General features: G+C 53.7%; 7 protein-coding genes across 7 annotated transcripts; 3 read left to right on the forward strand and 4 right to left on the reverse strand.

Moving 5' to 3' along the window:
* Positions 1-632: 632 nt before the first annotated feature.
* AB675_7869 (uncharacterized protein) lies at positions 633-1,034 on the forward strand (the record flags this gene model as incomplete). The annotated part of the gene is made up of 2 exons (XM_018148270.1): positions 633-816; positions 892-1,034. The coding sequence occupies 2 exons, from the start codon at positions 633-635 to the stop codon at positions 1,032-1,034; spliced, it is 327 nt and encodes a 108-aa protein (XP_018001040.1).
* Positions 1,035-1,731: 697 nt separating this feature from the next.
* Positions 1,732-3,390, reverse strand: AB675_7870 (DNA-damage-repair/toleration protein chloroplastic; the record flags this gene model as incomplete). Its single annotated transcript, XM_018148272.1, has 4 exons — positions 1,732-2,423; positions 2,486-2,614; positions 2,664-3,134; positions 3,216-3,390. 4 exons carry the CDS (start codon positions 3,388-3,390, stop codon positions 1,732-1,734), a joined length of 1,467 nt encoding a protein of 488 aa, XP_018001121.1.
* Positions 3,391-3,815: 425 nt separating this feature from the next.
* AB675_7871 (putative peroxisomal-coenzyme A synthetase) lies at positions 3,816-5,439 on the forward strand (the record flags this gene model as incomplete). Its single annotated transcript, XM_018148273.1, has 2 exons — positions 3,816-5,258; positions 5,338-5,439. 2 exons carry the CDS (start codon positions 3,816-3,818, stop codon positions 5,437-5,439), a joined length of 1,545 nt encoding a protein of 514 aa, XP_018001069.1.
* A 587-nt stretch (positions 5,440-6,026) lies between these two features.
* Positions 6,027-7,382, forward strand: AB675_7872 (Adenylosuccinate synthetase; the record flags this gene model as incomplete). The annotated part of the gene is made up of 1 exon (XM_018148274.1): positions 6,027-7,382. One exon carries the CDS (start codon positions 6,027-6,029, stop codon positions 7,380-7,382), a length of 1,356 nt encoding a protein of 451 aa, XP_018001014.1.
* A 373-nt stretch (positions 7,383-7,755) lies between these two features.
* On the reverse strand, positions 7,756-8,267 carry AB675_7873 (uncharacterized protein; the record flags this gene model as incomplete). The annotated part of the gene is made up of 2 exons (XM_018148275.1): positions 7,756-8,001; positions 8,028-8,267. 2 exons carry the CDS (start codon positions 8,265-8,267, stop codon positions 7,756-7,758), a joined length of 486 nt encoding a protein of 161 aa, XP_018001159.1.
* A 2,494-nt stretch (positions 8,268-10,761) lies between these two features.
* Positions 10,762-12,255, reverse strand: AB675_7874 (uncharacterized protein; the record flags this gene model as incomplete). Its single annotated transcript, XM_018148276.1, has 5 exons — positions 10,762-10,848; positions 10,897-11,200; positions 11,328-11,651; positions 11,760-12,111; positions 12,162-12,255. The coding sequence occupies 5 exons, from the start codon at positions 12,253-12,255 to the stop codon at positions 10,762-10,764; spliced, it is 1,161 nt and encodes a 386-aa protein (XP_018001308.1).
* Positions 12,256-14,542: 2,287 nt separating this feature from the next.
* On the reverse strand, positions 14,543-16,105 carry AB675_7875 (Protein dml1; the record flags this gene model as incomplete). Its single annotated transcript, XM_018148277.1, has 2 exons — positions 14,543-15,985; positions 16,034-16,105. 2 exons carry the CDS (start codon positions 16,103-16,105, stop codon positions 14,543-14,545), a joined length of 1,515 nt encoding a protein of 504 aa, XP_018001257.1.
* Between the last annotated feature and the right edge of the window lie 515 nt (positions 16,106-16,620).

The following is a 16,620-nucleotide window of genomic DNA, read 5'->3' on the forward strand; positions in this document are numbered from 1 at the left end:
GAATACCGGGCTCTGTAATCAAACCTCAGATATGCCTTGCACAGATGTTATCAACATATGCTATAGGTCTTCGTGCGAGACCGGATGACATGGTGAGGGCCGAAACAACGCCGGATGACAAGAACCTAGTCTAGCCCAAAAGCCGCGGGCGCCTTCCCTTCCCCACACATGCTTTGGAGGTCACCGCGGCTTCCCGTGCATCTTCTCACGCCCCTCCGCCCTTCATTGATCGTGTAGCGCATATCGGGTCCATGCGTAGGCTTGTACAAACTCGTCTGACCAAGGTTGCTAGCGGGACGAGTGGTCTATGATTCGTGATTAGTGGTTCTCTACACCTGTCAGACAGCCAGAGAGCTGTTTCTCGCAAGACCTTCGGGCTTTGTTCTTACCTCGTCGTATAGTCGAGTCAGCCAGTCCCACACTACCCAATCAATACCCCAATGTCTGCATCCCTCGGCCGAGGAGTGCCCCACGTCAGACTTCTGAAGACATACCAGCACCACCACCAGCACCGGACCATTTCGCTATATAGTCACCAAAGCCACACTGCTTTCACGGGATCAGGGAGGACACTGTCACCATCGCTTTCAAGCTACCCACGCCATCGCTGCTTCTCGACCACAACATCCAGGATGTCAAGCTACAAGTACGAATACCTCGTCACTGTCCCCGACCACGTCGACGGAGGACTACAGAAACGCATTGATGCCCGACCCACTCACCTCAAGAACTTGACACCACGCGTCCAGTCCGGCCAGGTTGTGTTTGGAGGTGCTTTTCTGGGCAGCCAGCCTGAAGAAGGTGCTCGCCAGATTAGTAAGTTGTCTTCGGATATCCTGAGGGCTCGAAGACCCGAACTTGCGCAAAGCCGCTAACATGATCGTAGCAAAGGAAGTGTGATGCTCATCAAGGCCAACAGCGAGGAAGAGGTCAGGAAGATCGTTGAAGAGGACGTCTATGTCCAGGCTGGCGCATGGGATCTGAGCAAGATGACCATTTTACCCTTCAAGTGCGCGGTGAGGACTCCGCTGTAAGTGCGCTCAGAGGGTGTCGGACGACTCTTGGGTTGCAGGCCTATACGGTACGGTGGCATGAGCCAGCTCCTGTGGTGGCCTGTGCCTCCAAATGTCACAGGCCTCCAGGAACTCCTATTCACGTACGTTGTACAGAATCAGATCGAAGGACGACAGCAATCACGTTTGAAGTGCCTAAGAAGCTCTTATCCATAGCAGCCATCATAGAATTCATCTAGGAGGTATTTTCTAAGTTATTGTCACGATCTCGGCAGTCGTTCACATACACCTCTTCTGCTCTGCCAAGAAATGTTCCGAGAGGTTCAGCTTCGGCCCAGTCACCTCCTTGTCTCGATTGATCTATACCCACGGAGAACGAATCTACGACAGCACGTGCAATCCCGGCGTCCTCTCGCACTCTGCAGCCCGGACCGCATTGTGGACAGATGCATTGCAGACATCAGAAGTCGGCTAATAGTTTAGGAGTAGTATGAGGTCTGGGGAACGAGCACGTGGCTTACCCCTTGAACGCTCCTTCTTTCCCCGGAACCTGGGAACAAGCGAGCAGGAGCAGGCCGACTTCTTCCTTTGATGCTGGCCGGGGCTGCAAAGTGACAGGTGTGATGCACTGCGACCCGATGTCGCGCATTCCTGACACGTGAAACTCGGTCAATCCGGAGCTCTTCTTAGACCATCCAGCGCCTATTGGGTCTGTCGACTATTCGAACTCGTCCTTCTCGAAGCGCTCTCGGTCCCAGAAGCGAGCACTGATGGCATTGCCTCCAAAGACTCGTCCCTCAAGAGCATTGACAGCTCTCAACGCACTCAGCTGGCTGACAAAGCGCACAAACACCATCGCGCCTCCCTCCTCTGCTGAACGTCGATGAATATAGACCCGCTCGACAGTACCATACTTCTCTCCGCACTCCTCACCAATTTCTTGCATGATACCGCCTTCTTCTCTGCCAAGCTCCTGGTCAATGTCCATTCCATCGAGCATATGCTCGAGTCTGATGACCTCAGACATGGCGCCAAATACGCCGTGTTCTTCCCCTTCGGCGCCTTTGGCGCGTTGGCCACCAAGAATCTTGCCAGTCCCGGCAGGAGTTCTGAAACCACCACCTTCCGCGTCAGACTTCTTCTTACGCTTATCTGCCTTGGCATACAGTGGGTTGATGATGCCCTGACCGTTTGCTCCTAGACCCTGACCTTTACTCCAGCCATACTTGGACATCAGGCGCTCAGCGAAACCTGCTTGGCCGGGACGATTTGTGCGACCTTGTTCAGTCTCCGTAATTTCCGCATCTGGCTGTGTCTCTGGTTCTGGTCCAGCCTTCGGAAGGTCCGCAGATGCTTCGGGCAGGGTGTATCGTACCGGAGCGCGAGCAATTTCTCCTATTCGAGCTGACTCTACGGGCGGCGGAGGAGGTGGCGGAGGCGGTTGCTGACTCATGCGCACACGTCGTGCAGACCGAGGTCTCCCGTTGGATCATCAGGTAGGTCGGCAGGTGGTGGTGGTGGCGGACTGTCTCGGTGTTGGTGTGCAGTGTCGTCGTTGATATTCGAGGGCGGTGCGAACGCTTTGGGCGGAGCGAATTGACCTGCTCAATGTTAATAGTCTCGCCGCTGACTTCCATGCAGTTGACTCACGATTTACAGGCCGCTCCTCGCGGTCACTGTAGTCCTCGCTTGACTGCCGCCGCCGCATTCGGTGACGGTATAGTAGGTCTTTCCACTCTCTTACCTCCAAAACTTTCTCCTCGCTGCCCTTGTATTCTTCATAGTGATTCGGTCGACTTGGATCGTAGATGTCATCCCAATTGCGCTCGACAACCACGGCTTCTTTGTTTTTCTTCCTCTTCTTTCGGCCGCCGCGTTGCCGCTTCTCGCCTTGAAACCAATCGTCATCTTCTGCGGTATTGGCCCAGTCGTCGATTGTGGTTCTTGGCGCCTGCACATCTGTCGGTTCCGGTGCTTGTTCAGCCGGCTTGCTATCTGCTAGAGAGATCTGGGGTGCTGAGGACAACTTATTGGCGATAGCCTTGGCCTTCGCTTTTGCAGCAGCCGCCGCTGCAGACGATGGTTGCTGGGGTCTCTTCACAGGCTGGAATCGTAATGCGGCTATTCAAGGAGCAAAGCATGACAAATCGTGAGCACATCTGCAATCAGAAGAAAGGTCCTTACGCTAAGAATTGTCATTACCAGCAAGGGATTGCTGCTTCTTTGCAGCTTCATTGTCTTCAGCACTCTCTGGCTGTTGCTTGTAGCTCACCGGTGCGCTTGTGATGGATGAGCCGGGTGTCGAGCTCTTAGAGCCAAGCAGATTGGCATATAAGGACAAGCCACTCTTTGCGGGAGCACTGGCATCATTCGCCATGCTGGAGCGTTTCGTAGAATGTCGGAGGAGGATTGGGATGTCGCGAGGAGTAAAGATGGAGGAATGAAAGAAGGTGCATGTGGTGCCGCAGATTCGAGGTCGAGTTCGACCAATCGGGATTCAGCTCACGACCTCACTTGACACGAAGCACTTCAAACATGAACGTTCTGCCGGTCTTCTTTACCCTAGAACTTTATGACTGAACGCAAAGGTACCGACAGGACCTTGGTATGAGGAAGCACAGTTCTAGCATACTGTGGCCGGGTCAAGGGAGTGAGCCTCGACCAATGTGCAGTGCATTGCAGGTTACGACATCTCCGGTAAGAGGTCAGCTATCGAATGTCCACTGATACCAAAAGTATAATTTCTTTTTATCTGCTGTCAAGTTTCATTACGCCATCTTCCACTTCCCTATATGTCTAGCTATGGCTTCAACGCTCGCCGGTGCTCTCAAACACCAGTCAGAGGAAACCGCCATCATTGTGCCCCGTGAGCCACAGGCTTTGACGGTTTCTCACACCCAACTAGGCCTCGACATCCGGAAATTTCAGCAACAACTCGCCGACCTAGGCATAGGTCATGGCGATGCCGTCTCAATAGCATTGCTGAACAGCTATGAGTTTGTCATCTCCTTCCTAGCCACTACGAATCAGCGGGCTATCGCCCTCCCTCTGAATCCACAGTATAAGCAGGATGAATTCGAGTTCTACATCTCAGATCTTACATCAAAGCTCATCCTTGTGCCGAAGGGAGTCTTTTCCCAGGACGCTCCGGCCGTGAGAGCAGCCAAGAAGTTCGGAGCAGGCGTGGCAGAGTGTTGGCTAGATGGCTCAACAGTCATCCTCGACGTGAAGCAGAGCAGGGCCGAACGGCCCGCTCAGGCGATGCTTCACCCGGAGCCCAACGATGTTGCTCTCGTTCTGCACACCAGCGGCACCACTGGTCGTCCCAAAGCCGTCCCCCTTTCACATCAGAATCTGACCCGCACCATGCTCAACGTACAACACACCTACGAGCTCACCCCTTCCGACCGGACATACCTCGTTATGCCTCTCTTCCACGTTCACGGCCTTCTCGCTGGCTTCCTCGCACCACTCATGTCCCGCTCTTCCGTCATCATCCCGCCCCGTTTCTCTGCCAAGAACTTTTGGCGGGACTTCACCACCCACAAGGCCAACTGGTACACCGCTGTTCCCACAATCCACACCATCCTGCTGCGCAATGACCCTCCACCGACCTTACCTGAGCTCCGCTTCGTGCGCTCCTGTTCGTCACCACTCCCACCAAAAGTCATGCTTGAGCTCGAAGCCATGGTCCGCGCCCCAGTCCTCGAGGCCTATGCCATGACAGAGGCTGCCCACCAGATGTGCTCCAACCCACTCCCGCATCGCGGCAAGCGGAAAGCTGGTACCGTCGGTATGGGTCAGGGCGTCGAGGTGCGCATTCTCGACGCCCAAGGGAAGGAAGTCGCACAAGGCAAGCATGGAGAGGTCTCTGTCAGAGGCGAGAACGTCACGAAAGGCTACATCAACAATGAAAAGGCGAATGCGGAGGCCTTTACGGCAGAAGGTTTCTTTAGGACCGGAGATCAGGGGTACAAAGACGAGGATGGCTATGTGGTGCTGACGGGACGAATCAAGGAGTTGATCAACCGAGGTGGTGAGAAGATCAGTCCAATTGAGTTGGACCATGTCATTGCCAGCATGCCGCAAGTTGCGGAGGCTGTGAGCTTTGGCATGCCGAGCGAGCTGTTCGGAGAGGAGGTGGGTATCGCGGTCGTGCCGAAGGCTGGGAATGAAGCCGTTTCGAGCGCAGATGTTGTTCAATTTGCTACGAAGAAGGTAGCAGGGCATAAGGTGCCGAAGCGAGTGAGTCTCCCCTATCATACTGAGTCACTGAATGATACGGACCATACGACGCACTCTGATTACTGACAATCTACATCAGGTCTGGATCCTCAAAGAGATACCGAAGACAGCGACCGGGAAGATCCAACGACGCAAAGTTGCAGAGACTTTACTCGCGAAGGACACGCAGCCGAAGCTATAGACGTCAGGCATTGTGCTCTTTCGTCACTCAATAACTGTGATACCCCTACAAGTCCAAGCACCCGTACTCGTGTGAGCCATAATACATGGTCATCAGAATGACCAACTAAAAAGCTTTGTCACATGGTTGCTCTTCTTAACTACCTCACACCAAGAATTTCGCAAATCATCGCACAGGTCGTTGCATTATGGTCCTTACATGACTCCGTATCTTTACTGACAAGCGTTGCATCACACTGCCGCGGGTCTGCGGGACAAAGCAAGGACGATCGTATCGCAACGACGGTTCTCAAAACTGCCTGAAGCCCATCTGGGCACTGTATTGTACCTCAACCCGGGTGACGTTCGCTCAGTGACAAATGCTTGGCGTGCCCCGCCCCCACTTCACGGCCTTGCACAGGTGCTGCAGGTGAGCTGAGCTCAAACATTTTTTTCGCCGGCGATCGGAATTGCAGCGCAAACTTGACGCGCAAATTCAAGATCATAATTGTCGTAGGGAGTACTCTGCTTCCTTTTGACTCCTAACAATGTCTTCGGACATTCGTTCATAATTCTACACCACACTACACTTTCCAGTAGCACAAGATCATGCCTGTCACACTTGTCCTAGGCGCTCAATGGGGCGACGAGGGTAAAGGCAAGCTTGTTGATATCCTCGCGTCCAAAGCGAGTCTCGTTGCACGCGCGGCCGGCGGCAATAATGCTGGACATACTATTGTCGTCGACGGCACCACATATGACTTCCACATTCTTCCATCCGGACTGATCAACAAGGATTGTGAGTACAACCTCATCGGCACCGGCTGCGTCGTACACGTCCCATCCTTCTTCCGCGAACTAAAGGCCCTAGAGGACAAGGGCTTGAAAGATGTCCGAAAGCGCATCTACATCTCAGACCGCGCACATGTCTGCTTCGACCTCCACGCCGTTGTGGACGGCATCTCGGAGGATCGACACAAGTCGGGAGATCGGCCAAAAGACATGATTGGCACAACACGCAAAGGCATCGGTCCGTGCTACTCAGACAAGGTTGCTAGAAAGGGTGTGCCATTCTGGATGTTGGTCAACGAGTCACAATCACCTCGATGGGAGACTCGTCTACGCGAGCTCTACGAAGGCTACAAGTCGACATATGGCGAAGAGGCTCTGTCAGGCTACTCTGTGGACAAGGAAATTGAGAAGCTTCGCGAGAAGCGTGCCGAGCTTCAGCAATACGTGATCGAGCAAGCACCTCTGTTGTCTTCAGCTGTCGGCGACAAAGGAGCCTCGTTGAAGGGCCAGGAAGTGTTGATTGAAGGCGCCAATGCTCTCTTGCTCGACATCGACCACGGTACCTACCCATACGTCACCTCTTCCAACACTGGCCTCGGTGGCGTATTCACTGGTCTCGCTGGTCTATCCGGCCAAGCACTCTACGCAAAGGATAGTAAGATTGTCGGCGTGGTCAAGGCCTACACCACACGTGTAGGTTCCGGTCCATTCCCCACCGAGCTCGACGCTGCTATCAAAGCAGAAGATGCAGACTATGGCGAGCGGATGCAACGCATAGGTCGCGAATTCGGCGTCACTACGGGCCGGAAGCGGCGATGTGGATGGCTAGACCTGGTCCTGGTCAAGTATTCAACGCTGATTAACAACTACTCTCATATCAACCTCACGAAGCTCGATATCCTTGATGACTTCGAAGAGGTGCGTGTTGCTACAGCCTATCGGATCAATGGCGCGGAGATCACCGATTTCCCAGCTGACTTGGATGGGCTGGAGAGCGCTGAGATGGTCTACAAGACATTTCCTGGATGGCAGGCGAGAACTACGGGCGCCCGGAAGTGGGATGATCTGCCTCAGAACGCGAAAGAGTACGTTGAGTACATCGAGCGAGAGGTGGGTAAGCCAGTCAAGTGGATCGGAACAGGCCCGAGGAGAGAGGACATGATTGAGCGTTAAAGACGCTGCATGTGCCAGGCGACTGTTGATGAGGATAAATGCCGGGCTCGACAGGAGTCGTCGTGGTGGCCTGAGTCGAGGCGGCCTCTGGCGGTGATCTGCTAAACAGCGAAATCACAGTCAGACATTTCCCATAGATAGATACCCATAAGATCTCATCGATCGCAGACTTCGGCGGACATCGTGTCTGCGCATCTTCAAAACGTTGCCATGTATGATGCACCTTCGCTCGTCGCAGCAGCTGACCAAATTTCCATGAGTATTAGCCTAGACATCCTGTATGCATTGTGAGGTGCTCCCGAAGTTCTCTTCACGTTCCAAATGCAGTGGCCTCTGGGAGAGTCCTGCCAACCGCAACCACTGAACCAGGTTCTCAGAGCACGATAGCGCCCCACAACACCCCGAGGACGACCACAACCGCGGTACCTAACACCTTCGTGTCACTCATCGCAGGTGGAATGATCGGAGATCGAGATCCAGAAGTCGAAGTTGAGGCCGTCGGACCCATGGAGGCTGAAGTAGAAGTCCCACTCGTCGGCGCAGCCGTGACACTACCAGCACTGCTCGCAGTACCAGTACCGACTGTTGTCGTGCTACTCGGAACATACCTCGGCGCAGTCTGTCCAGCTCAGAACAAGCTCTCACAAACGCCCCTTGCGCCGCGCTCTGCTTGTCACTACCCTCACATAGCGACTGAATGGCATCCTGGACTTTGGGAGCATCGGTGCCGCAGATTGCGACCATGTTGGCGGGGCTAGGCTGTTCGTTGACAGCGGCGAGGAGGCATGCCGGCGGTTGAGTGTCGGCTACAGCGAGAGCCGTGGCGGGTGTGAAGAGGATGGAAGCTGTGAAGAAGGCTGGTGGGAGGAGTGTGGGAGCCTTCATTGTTCTCGACGGAGGTGAGGACTCTTCGTGGATTGGATGGGTGCGATATGGCTGCGGCGTAGAGGTCAATATTTAGCAAGTCGAAGGCAGGATGTCGAATCTGCTCGTGGCAGAGGGATGATATCTTCTGTAGGTGTTTGAGAGAGGACGAGGCGCAGGTCTGCCGCAGAAAAGCGAAATGAACGCGAGGAAGAAAGCATGCGCGTAACATGAGGACCGGACTACCCGGCGGAGAAAGCGACGGTGACAGTGAAGAAGACTTTAGAAGTGAAGGTCGAACTCGTGGCCTGGCGGTGACACAGCGACGGCTGTCTTCCGTTTGACGACGACCTTGGCGTGGACAGATTCCTTCGCTCTGCCTGAAGAGGTTCATTTGAATAAAGTCTGCAGTAAAGGTGAAGCACCAAAAAATTGGCAAATATGATGTCGTATTCGACCACTATCGCACTATCTGCAGTCCAAGTGTTGGGCGGTGTTGATGAGTGAGTATGTCTCATCCTTGACGCGAGTCAAGACTGCCGCTGGGCAGTCTGGCCTGATCATATGTCGTTCGGAATAATCATTCCCCCGGAACCGACTTGCATGGCGAGCCTCGCCATGGAGTGATGCCTGATGTTGTGTTGTCACCATGTCTCGTTACTTCTGCAACAAGAGGTCAGCATCACATGCATCGCAACTTGAGAAGTTGAACACGTACTCCACAGGCCTTGCACTTGCAAGCCTCACCGCAGCCGCAGCTGTTAGGACCATTGCACGAGCAGGGACCCATTTCGTTGATCGTTTGTTGTGAGCTGAAGCCGAAAGCTGATTTTGAGTTGTGAGGTTTGGTTGCTTTGCTGTGATTGGTTGGAGAATGGCTTGTGAATGGCTTGTGTTGTGAGGTTGAGAACAAAGTCCTTGTCGAAGACGGGGGACGACTTGACCTCTATATACCTTTCGAGAGCCAACTTTGCCTTCAGCAGCGGAGTGGAACATTCGCTGGGCGTGGATACTAATCATCAGTCCACTGGTGTTGGATTCAGCACAAAGACCGCAGCGGGCCAAGCTTTCGTAAGACTACGCAGAAACCACGCATCGAGCGCACAAAGCCCGCACATGTGCTGAAATCCAGCGGAAGTCCACAGAATTAAGAAGTCGCGGTTGATATGACGTCCGTGGTTGGCTCACTTGTATCAGGCACTGGCGAGCGTCGCAAAAGTGTGGCCACCTAGACTGCTACACTCCAGACGGGGACGTGATCGCCTGAGTGGCAATGATGCAGTGCCAACTTCCTCCTTCGGATGCACCTTCACGGAACATCGAAGGAGATCGTCCCACCAGACAGCAGCGGGCTCTATCATGGCATGACAACTCGATGGTGGCATCGTCGCGTGGATGATCTGGAGGAGAACAGCTCAGGGGCAAAGCGAAATACTTATACGTCTTCGGCGAAGTGAAGATCCGCAGCAAACCGAAATATACATTCTCTCGACCCGGTAAGCGGTATTCACTGGCCATCTCAGAATCAGTGCAAGCGGAGCAGGCTTAGTCTGACGTCACCTGGAAAAGTGAATGACCTTCAGGAAACTTTTCCATATCGATTCAATATGGTTGGTTCTTGCGTCACAAAAGATCCACGGAACCGTTGTGTATAATGAACGACCTACCAAAGGTGGACTCCATCAGCATTGACAACATTCCCAACATCACCATAACGCTTCCCTTCAATGACAGACTGGACCACCCCAGCGCCTATAGCCTGACCTACCGCGCCTGCCGCCTGATTCTGCTCCTGCTCCTGCGACTTAGAGACACCGTACATGATAACACACACCTTTGAGTGTCGCGTGTTTATCAACACAGGGAGAACACGTGAAGGAAGAAGGTTGCAAGGAGCAGGCAAAGAAAGACGCTTGACAGAGTCAATCATACTTCAGCTAGCATAAAGTATGTACCAGCAGAGACCCAAAGGTCTCCTTGATTAATACAATTACTCATCGAGGATATCTTTGACTTGAGCGCTTTTGCTCGCCGACATTCGCTTTCGCGACACAGCGCAGAACAACCTCCTTCAATCATCACCCCCAGTGGACGCCAGTGTGAGGCTGCTATCGAGCCTCCGACACCTTCCTCCCAATTATGCAAACAATATAAACACTAATTGCACACGCTGGGCGCGAACCGTGTAGGTACCGCTATGCCGCCGAGGCTGTGATGCTGATGATCGTAATACCGATTTACCTCGTCTGTTTATCGTAGGTCGTCATCAAGCTCTATAGTAAGGATCGTACGCTCGTGGAGTGGTGACGGGGTATAATGTCGAATTAACCACTCCAGAGACTTCTTCATTGATATCGTGTCCCGCATTAATATGTGGTATCGGGGGTGAAAATCCACTTTCGATGCAACGCTTCCTTCGGGAGACCTTCCGGGGTTGCACGTGGATCAAAATGAGGCGAATTGAATGCGAGGTTGAATGGCTGAGTGCGGATGGTAAGCGCCTTCTTTAAGACATTTAAGCCAAGGCGACAAGAGCGACGAGACCGCCGACGAGAGCGCCAGCAGCCTTGTTGGAAGAGGCACCGCCAACGTAAGTGCTGACCTGTGTATACCTGTTAGAACGAACACATGTTGGAAAAATCGGACTTACTGCTGGTGCCGGGGCGTAAGTCGAGGGCTTGACCGGCGCCGGCGTAGTAGCAGGTGGCGCTGGGGGAGGTGCTGGCGTAGTAGCAGGTGGTGCTGGGGCTGGAACAGCAGACCACGAAGCTGCTGGTGCAGGAGCTGGGACAGCAGACCACGAAGCAGCAGGTGCAGGGGCCGGGACGGCGGACCACGATGCTGCTGGTGCAGGCGCTGGGACAACAGCCCAAGTCGATGACTTAGCTGGGGCGGGAGCTGGCACAACGGACCACGATGGTGCGGCAGTGGTTGGCTTGACGGGGACGTCACTCCTGATAGTTCGTCAGCATGATGTCCGGATGAACAGAGGTATGAATGTGATTGACGGCAACAAGACAGCGTCTCTCTTTCGCCATAGGCGATACATTGTGTGCAGTACAAGATTTTGGAGAGACAAACCAAGAAGCTGCGCTCCACCCTGCGGTGGTAGGCTTAACAGGAGGAGGAACCACACTCCAGCCTTGGCTTGAAGTGGGCTTGACAGGAGGTGGAACCACAGACCAGCCCTGAGTGGTCGTAGGCTTAACAGGAGGAGGGACAACAGACCAGCCCTGAGTGGTCGTAGGCTTGACAGGAGGAGGAACCACTGACCAGCCCTGCGTGGTTGTAGGCTTGACAGGAGGAGGAACCACTGACCAGCCTTGCGTTGTGGTAGGCTTCGCAGAGGTGGTGTAGTCCGCCCATGTAGTGGGCTTTGCAGATGTTGTGGTCGTGTAGTCGACCCTGTTACATACAAGACTTTCGGTCAGTTTGACCGTACATTATGGTGATACATGACTTCTTGGGGGTTTGCGAAATCGATCTGCAAAAGACAGGAAAGATGGTACATACCAGCCCTTGGTCGTGGTCGTAGTGTAATCGACCCAGCCTTTGGTCGTGGTCGTAGTGTAATCAACCCAGCCCTTGGTGGTCGTGGTAACGACGACAGGCTTGGTGGTTGTGGTGGTGTAGTCGACCCATCCCTTAGTTGTCGTGGTGGGGGCGACAGACTTGGTTGTGGTGGTCGTCACATCACCCCAGGTGGCCTTGGTGGTGGTAGTGGGAGCGACAGACTTGGTCGTGGTGGTGACATCGCCCCAGGTGGCCTGAGTTGTCGTTGGAGCAACAGACTTGGTCGTTGTGGTGGTGACATCGCCCCAGGTAGCCTGAGTTGTAGTGGGAGCAACAGACTTGGTTGTGGTGGCTACATATGTCAGCATAGCGCTCGCGCCTAGTTCTGTCCCTGGAGCTCACCACTTGTGACATCTGCCCAGGTGGACGCATCACGCTTCACGGCGGCGGCATAGCCAGTGGAGGCAACAGCCAGAGCAATAAGACCGGACTTCATCTTGTCTGTAGAGTTGGAACTGCACACGATAGTACTTGATTGGGATTGGGAGCGAGAGTATGAGCAGAGAGCCTTAGCGAAGGAGCTCTTAGCAGAACGAAGGACTCAACCGGTACAATTGGATTGATCTGTGTGGTTGCGGAAAAGAAAGAGCATCGTTTGCTGGGCCATGCAGGATTTTATTCGTAGCTGTGTGACCTGTGGCACGCCTCTGCTGTCATCGACCGGAACCTGCTGGAATACCCATCTTCGTTTGGGTTGCATGGTGAGATGGAGAACAAGCTGCCTGGTACCTGGCAAGGCCGGGTAGCGCTAGTGGCAGGTGGACAACGAGGTATAATTGTGGAACCATTGGAGCTTTTCAGAGCTACCTGACAAAGTTCGCGCGCAAAGAGCTGAGTTGCTGCTCCGAGCTAGTCCTACCATGGTATCCTCAACTGTCGCCGGTACTGAGTTTACTCGCCCGAATGCACATCGATCATCGTGGCAATACTGTCTATCGAAGGCAAGTCAAAATAGGCGCCTTGTACATGGTGGTTGACTGAGACCTGGGTTTGTGCCCAGTCCACCACCTGGCTTGCTGCGCGCAACGTCAATGGCACTGTGACGTGAGCCCTGGGCGACAGGTCACATAGTAGCGCGATGGCAGGCATCCAAGCCTATGCGCAAGGCACTATTGCTGATGTTACTCGCAGATGGCGAAATCCTGGCAGCTCTTGACGAGAGACATCAGTGGCGCATGACCTGAGGAGAAAGACGTTATGGCCTCTATCGTCATATGGCCATCGCCAGCAAGCGTTCAGATGTCCCAAACAGGTAAAGCATAGGCAAGGCTAGCATTCCTAGGCCGAGGCTTGTTCCAGGCGCGGCCAATTGAAGGTTTGTGCCTGGCATCGCGGCTGGAGCCAGCTGAGACATACAGGTTTTAGCGGCCGGCCAGACTTCCCAGGTTTTTATGCTTCCAGCCATCGCTGAATTGTTCCGACTAAACAGCAGGCAGCGTGGGAGAACCTTTGCTTTTGGCGAGTGGTGACTTCGTGACTGTCCATAGCCGGCCCACCCGGCGACATGCAGAAGGCACAGTAACACGAGGCGTTAGTCAGGGCGAACTGAGCAACTGATCCTGTGGGAGAATTTGTGATGCAACCCCGCCCAACGTGCAAAAGCAGGTGTTTCCGCTTGCTGTCAGGGCGATGCAGGCGTGCCCGTGCCCACTCAAAACAGATCGTCGTGATTTTCGGGATTTGTTTCTGGTTGCCACGGGGGATGGCACCGGTCGCACAATCGATCGCGATTGTGGTTCTTTGACACCCACAACAACCATGAATATTGAGTGATGACTTCACGGGCCGGACAGAGCTTTCCAACGCTTTGCCAAGCTAGGTTCGTCGTGAAAGTCTACCAAGCGAGTCCTTGAAGATCGTATTCGACGAGAAGCGTTTCCCGAGGACCCGCTACCCACACCAGTTAGTGCTCACTCCACGACTGTGGTAAGAATAGAAATTTTTTTGGTACACCGGTGCTCGGCACCTCCACGGTTCTCGCCTGATGTGTGTCTTGCTCGGTCGATTTTCTTGCTTTGGAGCACGCCATGACCAGCACCGCAAGCGTGCTGTAGAATCATCATGATCTCTGTATGCGCCGTCTCTTAGCAGTCAAGCGCAACTGCTGAACCCGAACCGCTCGGCTGAGGCTTGCAGCCAATCGATAACTTGCGAAAACGTGGGCACGGGCTGGGCGCATGCTTTCGAACGCTCAAAGCTTACAGACACATCGCCGTCCATCACGGTTCTGGCAGCTGAGCCTCCCGCGGCTTCGGCACAGCACGTTATGCAAGGGCACGGTCCTCACGCCGCACCTGTTGCATGAATACCGCGCGAGCTGCGCGAAAAAGTTCTGCTGAACACAGTCCAGACACATCCGCACTGCGAAGAGAATAGCGTCCAGCGCCTTTACTGCGGGTTTCGCCACTGATGTGTGTCGGTCGGGGCACCCAGAGTCTAACTTGTTTTGTGTGGCTTGCCCCAGAAAAAGCTTCTGGAGAAGGCTCTCGCTCGCGCAGAATTTTCGCGTGCACCTACAGGTGCGAAGCGAACTGGCACATGAATTTGTTGAGGCGAATCATGCAACCCGTCCAGTCGACTACCATGACGTTCCGTTTGCTCCGGGGTGTTGGCAGGCCTCACACTGTCTGACACGGAGCGCCGGGATCAACTCACGCATCTCGATGGCGATGCTTCGGCATTGATGCCCTCATCTTGGACCGCTTCACTCTAAAGCGTTGCATTCAGTCATCCTCGCCAGAATCGGATCCACTGTCCCAGCCATGACTGTAGTTGCTCGCAAGTGCTGATAGGTCGTTGTATATCGATTCTCTCTCGTCAATTGAGAGACTCATTTGCGCCGCGCGCCGAAGCTGTAAAATATGCCCTCGGACTGAGGTCGTACTTGTGAGAGCCGCTTTCACACCGAGAGACTTGGGGTGTAGGTCTCTAGTTTGGAATAGGCCGTCCGGAAAAGAATCCAGCATAGGAAATTCTAGCCTCGTCTTAAACTTCTCAACTATGGTCTCTTCATCCGCACTTTGTCTCACCCGATCATCGGGGAAACGTGTGGGTGCCACTGAAGAGTTGTGTCGTGATCGATGGACTTCGGCTCGGGAAAAGGCGTGCTCGATCCCTCTATTTGATTGTTCCTGCATGGAGAGGAACTTAATGTCCAGTGGGTCGAAGTTTGTCGAATCCGCCTCGCGACCAGAGCTCGCATGCCCGTTACTCGTACCGTTGATGTTGGCAGTGTCATCCTCAAGATAGCTCAGCCCAACTTCGAAGATATTCTGCGATCCATTGGTATTCAAGATGCTCTCAAGCACAGGTAAGGTGAAGTTCGTGGATGCATCATGCACAAGTCTGGTCGGGAGTGTAGCCGACTCGATGGCGACACACTGCAGTGCCGATGTCAGCCACTCGCTTCCATTGAGTCGAATGTAAGGGGGATGCTTGGGCAGTGTCGCCAGTGGGATGTATGCTGAGGCCTGTTGACCGAACGCGGCCACGGAACGTGCCACATTTGACTGGCGCATGGCGTGTGTTCTTCTTTCTACTCTTGCATTGTTCTCAATGCCGAAAACCCAGAGACTCGATTTCGGATACTCGTCGCGAAGAGCATCGAGATAACGAGCGGCGAAGCCACCCCACGCATCATCTGTGCCGGTAAACAGCTGCATGCCCTGAAGTTGATCACATTCTTCAGCGAACAAGCGAACGTCCCGATCCAGTAGATCGACTTCTTTGTCTAGGTCACGGAAGAGGTCGTCGCCGGTGGACCAATTCTCGAAGGGCATCAGCTCCGAGTTTAGCTCATACTGGTTCAATTGGACCGCCGACCTTGGGTGGTAGAAGATCCGATTGAAGTCTGACCAGTATCTCACATCTTGCTGCTGAAGTTGAAAGGTCGGCATGCCACTATCGAGCAAGGTCTGATATCTGCTCGGTTCGACCGGCTGTTGCTGCTGCGTGAGAGTCGACCCGTCCCACAGCCTAGCGACTGCATCATCTTGGGCCTCATACAAAGCATTGATCTTCCTAAGTGATCCAAATCCGCCTTTCAGATCGTAGATGAGTGTTCTCGGTGTGAAGGTATCAATGCCTCCTTCGCCAAGACCAGGTCTGAATAGAACATCATGGTTGACCAGTGGTGCCTCTCCAGGTGAGTACGAAAAGTAAGACTCCTGGCTCAGCGTGAGTTATTTGACTGGACATGTATTATTTTGGCTCACCTGAGCATTCCAGAAATGAGTGGCTAAGTAATTACTTCGCTGACCAAACTGCAGAGTAATGACTTCATGCATACTTCAAGCGGAGCGGGCAGGCCGCACTGCAAATGAATGCCCTGCGAGTTGCTGCGGTCTGCTGGTTTTTGTGCAACTTACTGGACCTCGTTCAGACATTCGTAATACTTGGCCCACCTGTTGCGTCTGCTTTTGCGAGCGTTGGAAAACTGAGCTTATGATTCGATGTTGAGAAAGAATCTGACGAATATCTGATGCCAAGGCCGCCTTGCATACGATTCTGGCTCGTGGAATCATGATTATACTCAGATTTCGCCTCGTTCTCGCAGCAGCACAGTAGCAGATTTCAATAAGAGTCGCAAGTCTGCATACGGAGCTACATCGCCATCGAGTTTGCGCAGATTCTAGAGCAATACTTATACAAGCTACCGCCAACGAATCGATTCCACGTGGCAGCTTACACGTTCATCAATTGCGTATACACGTGGATCGTCCCGGAACCTATTTCCAGAGCACATGTACAGTTCCTAACGCGCCACCAGACTGGTCGGTATCCTGGTACGTCAATTCGGCCG

The sequence above is a fragment of the Cyphellophora attinorum genome, assembly GCF_001299255.1.
Source record: "Cyphellophora attinorum strain CBS 131958 chromosome Unknown Contig10, whole genome shotgun sequence".
In the NCBI taxonomy this organism is placed as follows: Eukaryota; Fungi; Ascomycota; class Eurotiomycetes; order Chaetothyriales; family Cyphellophoraceae; genus Cyphellophora; species Cyphellophora attinorum.